Source organism: Chrysochloris asiatica, unplaced genomic scaffold, assembly GCF_000296735.1.
Source record: "Chrysochloris asiatica unplaced genomic scaffold, ChrAsi1.0 scaffold00337, whole genome shotgun sequence".
Lineage (NCBI taxonomy): Eukaryota > Metazoa > Chordata > Mammalia > Afrosoricida > Chrysochloridae > Chrysochloris > Chrysochloris asiatica.
The window spans coordinates 388,395-389,691 of NW_006408855.1; the positions used below are offsets into that span (position 1 = coordinate 388,395).

At 41.8% G+C, this 1,297-nt stretch overlaps 1 protein-coding gene across 1 annotated transcript in view; it reads left to right on the forward strand.

Moving 5' to 3' along the window:
* The first annotated feature begins 640 nt into the window (after window positions 1-640).
* The window catches only part of SPAG4 (sperm associated antigen 4), a 4,848-nt gene continuing 4,191 nt past the window's right edge, over window positions 641-1,297 (forward strand). Inside the window, 1 exon segment of the mRNA XM_006878274.1 lies at window positions 641-674. Within this exon segment, the coding sequence (XP_006878336.1) occupies window positions 641-674 (34 nt within the window).

The following is a 1,297-nucleotide window of genomic DNA, read 5'->3' on the forward strand; positions in this document are numbered from 1 at the left end:
GGTTCAAGGTCTGGCATACTGGATAGATTAGCCCTCTCAGTACATTATGTGGATTAACCCCCAAAGTTACTGCATAGGCATTTAACATATATAATGATTGAATTGACTAATTAAATGTGTATCTCCAACTTGCACATAGTGGGTGTTCAATAGACTTCTTGAGGCCCCGGATCCCTAACTTGAGGTCCTAGAAACTTAGTGGGACCATAGATAGGCTATAAAGAGTCTGTGAACTCTTAAAATTGTCTGCAAAATATTGAGTATGTGTGCATTTTTCAGGATATAGGGGTCCTAGCTTAGATGAATAATCCTTAAACCTTTAAACAGATGTGCAATACTTTTGCTGGATTAAGGAATGAATGTATCCCCTTGTCTGAACTCTTAGTAAGTGACAGTAACTATGTGTTGAGTACATTTTATGGCCATTCACTTAATCATTCTATCTGTTATCTGATAATAACTCCTTTGTGCAGGTTTGGTGTGGTGCTGCAGGATAAGCAATGGATGCTAACCCTAACCATAAGGTTAGCGGTTCAAACCTATCAGACTCTCCTTAGAAACCCTATACAGGGTTATTATGAGTTGAAATAGACTCTACAGCACTTAACAACAACAGCAATCTATGTGTAGGTCTTGTACTATGCCACCTGAGGGTTGGGAGAGCAGCCACAGAGGTGAGTCAGATGCGTTCTCTGACGTTCATTAACTCCAATACCTAACAAAGTCTAGAAAGATTGCAGTCACCATCCAAGTGGCTAGGGCTGGGGAGTTCAGGGGACACAAGTCAGAGGGGTTGTTTACAATAGTCTTTGACATGTAGCAAATACTATGAGTGTATACTTCTGAAGAAACTGGTAAGTACCAGTTACCATCTAGTCCACCTCAAATCATGTCGGAGAATAAATAGTTCCATAGGGTTTTCCATGCCCTGTTGATAGGTAGGCCTTTCTTCCCAGGTACCTCTGAGTGGGCCGAAACCTCCAACCTGTTAGCAGCCTAACATGTTAATCAATTGCACCACCCAAGGACTTACTAATGGGGTAGTTTAAAATGAGCAGGAATGTAGGGTGTGTTCTGGGGCACATGATTTGTTCATTTGGGCCCAACTACAAGGACTGTATCAGGAAGCAGCAGTAGCAAAGATTAAACAGAATCAGAGGAGCTGGGTTTTGCTGTGGAGCCTTGACCCAGACATGGTCCCTTCCTGTGCTTCTCCATCTTGTTACCGGAGTTGGAAATCCCTGTTCTTTTTCCAAGTTATTGGGGACTCAAATTAGTTTTGATGGCTATTAAAAAA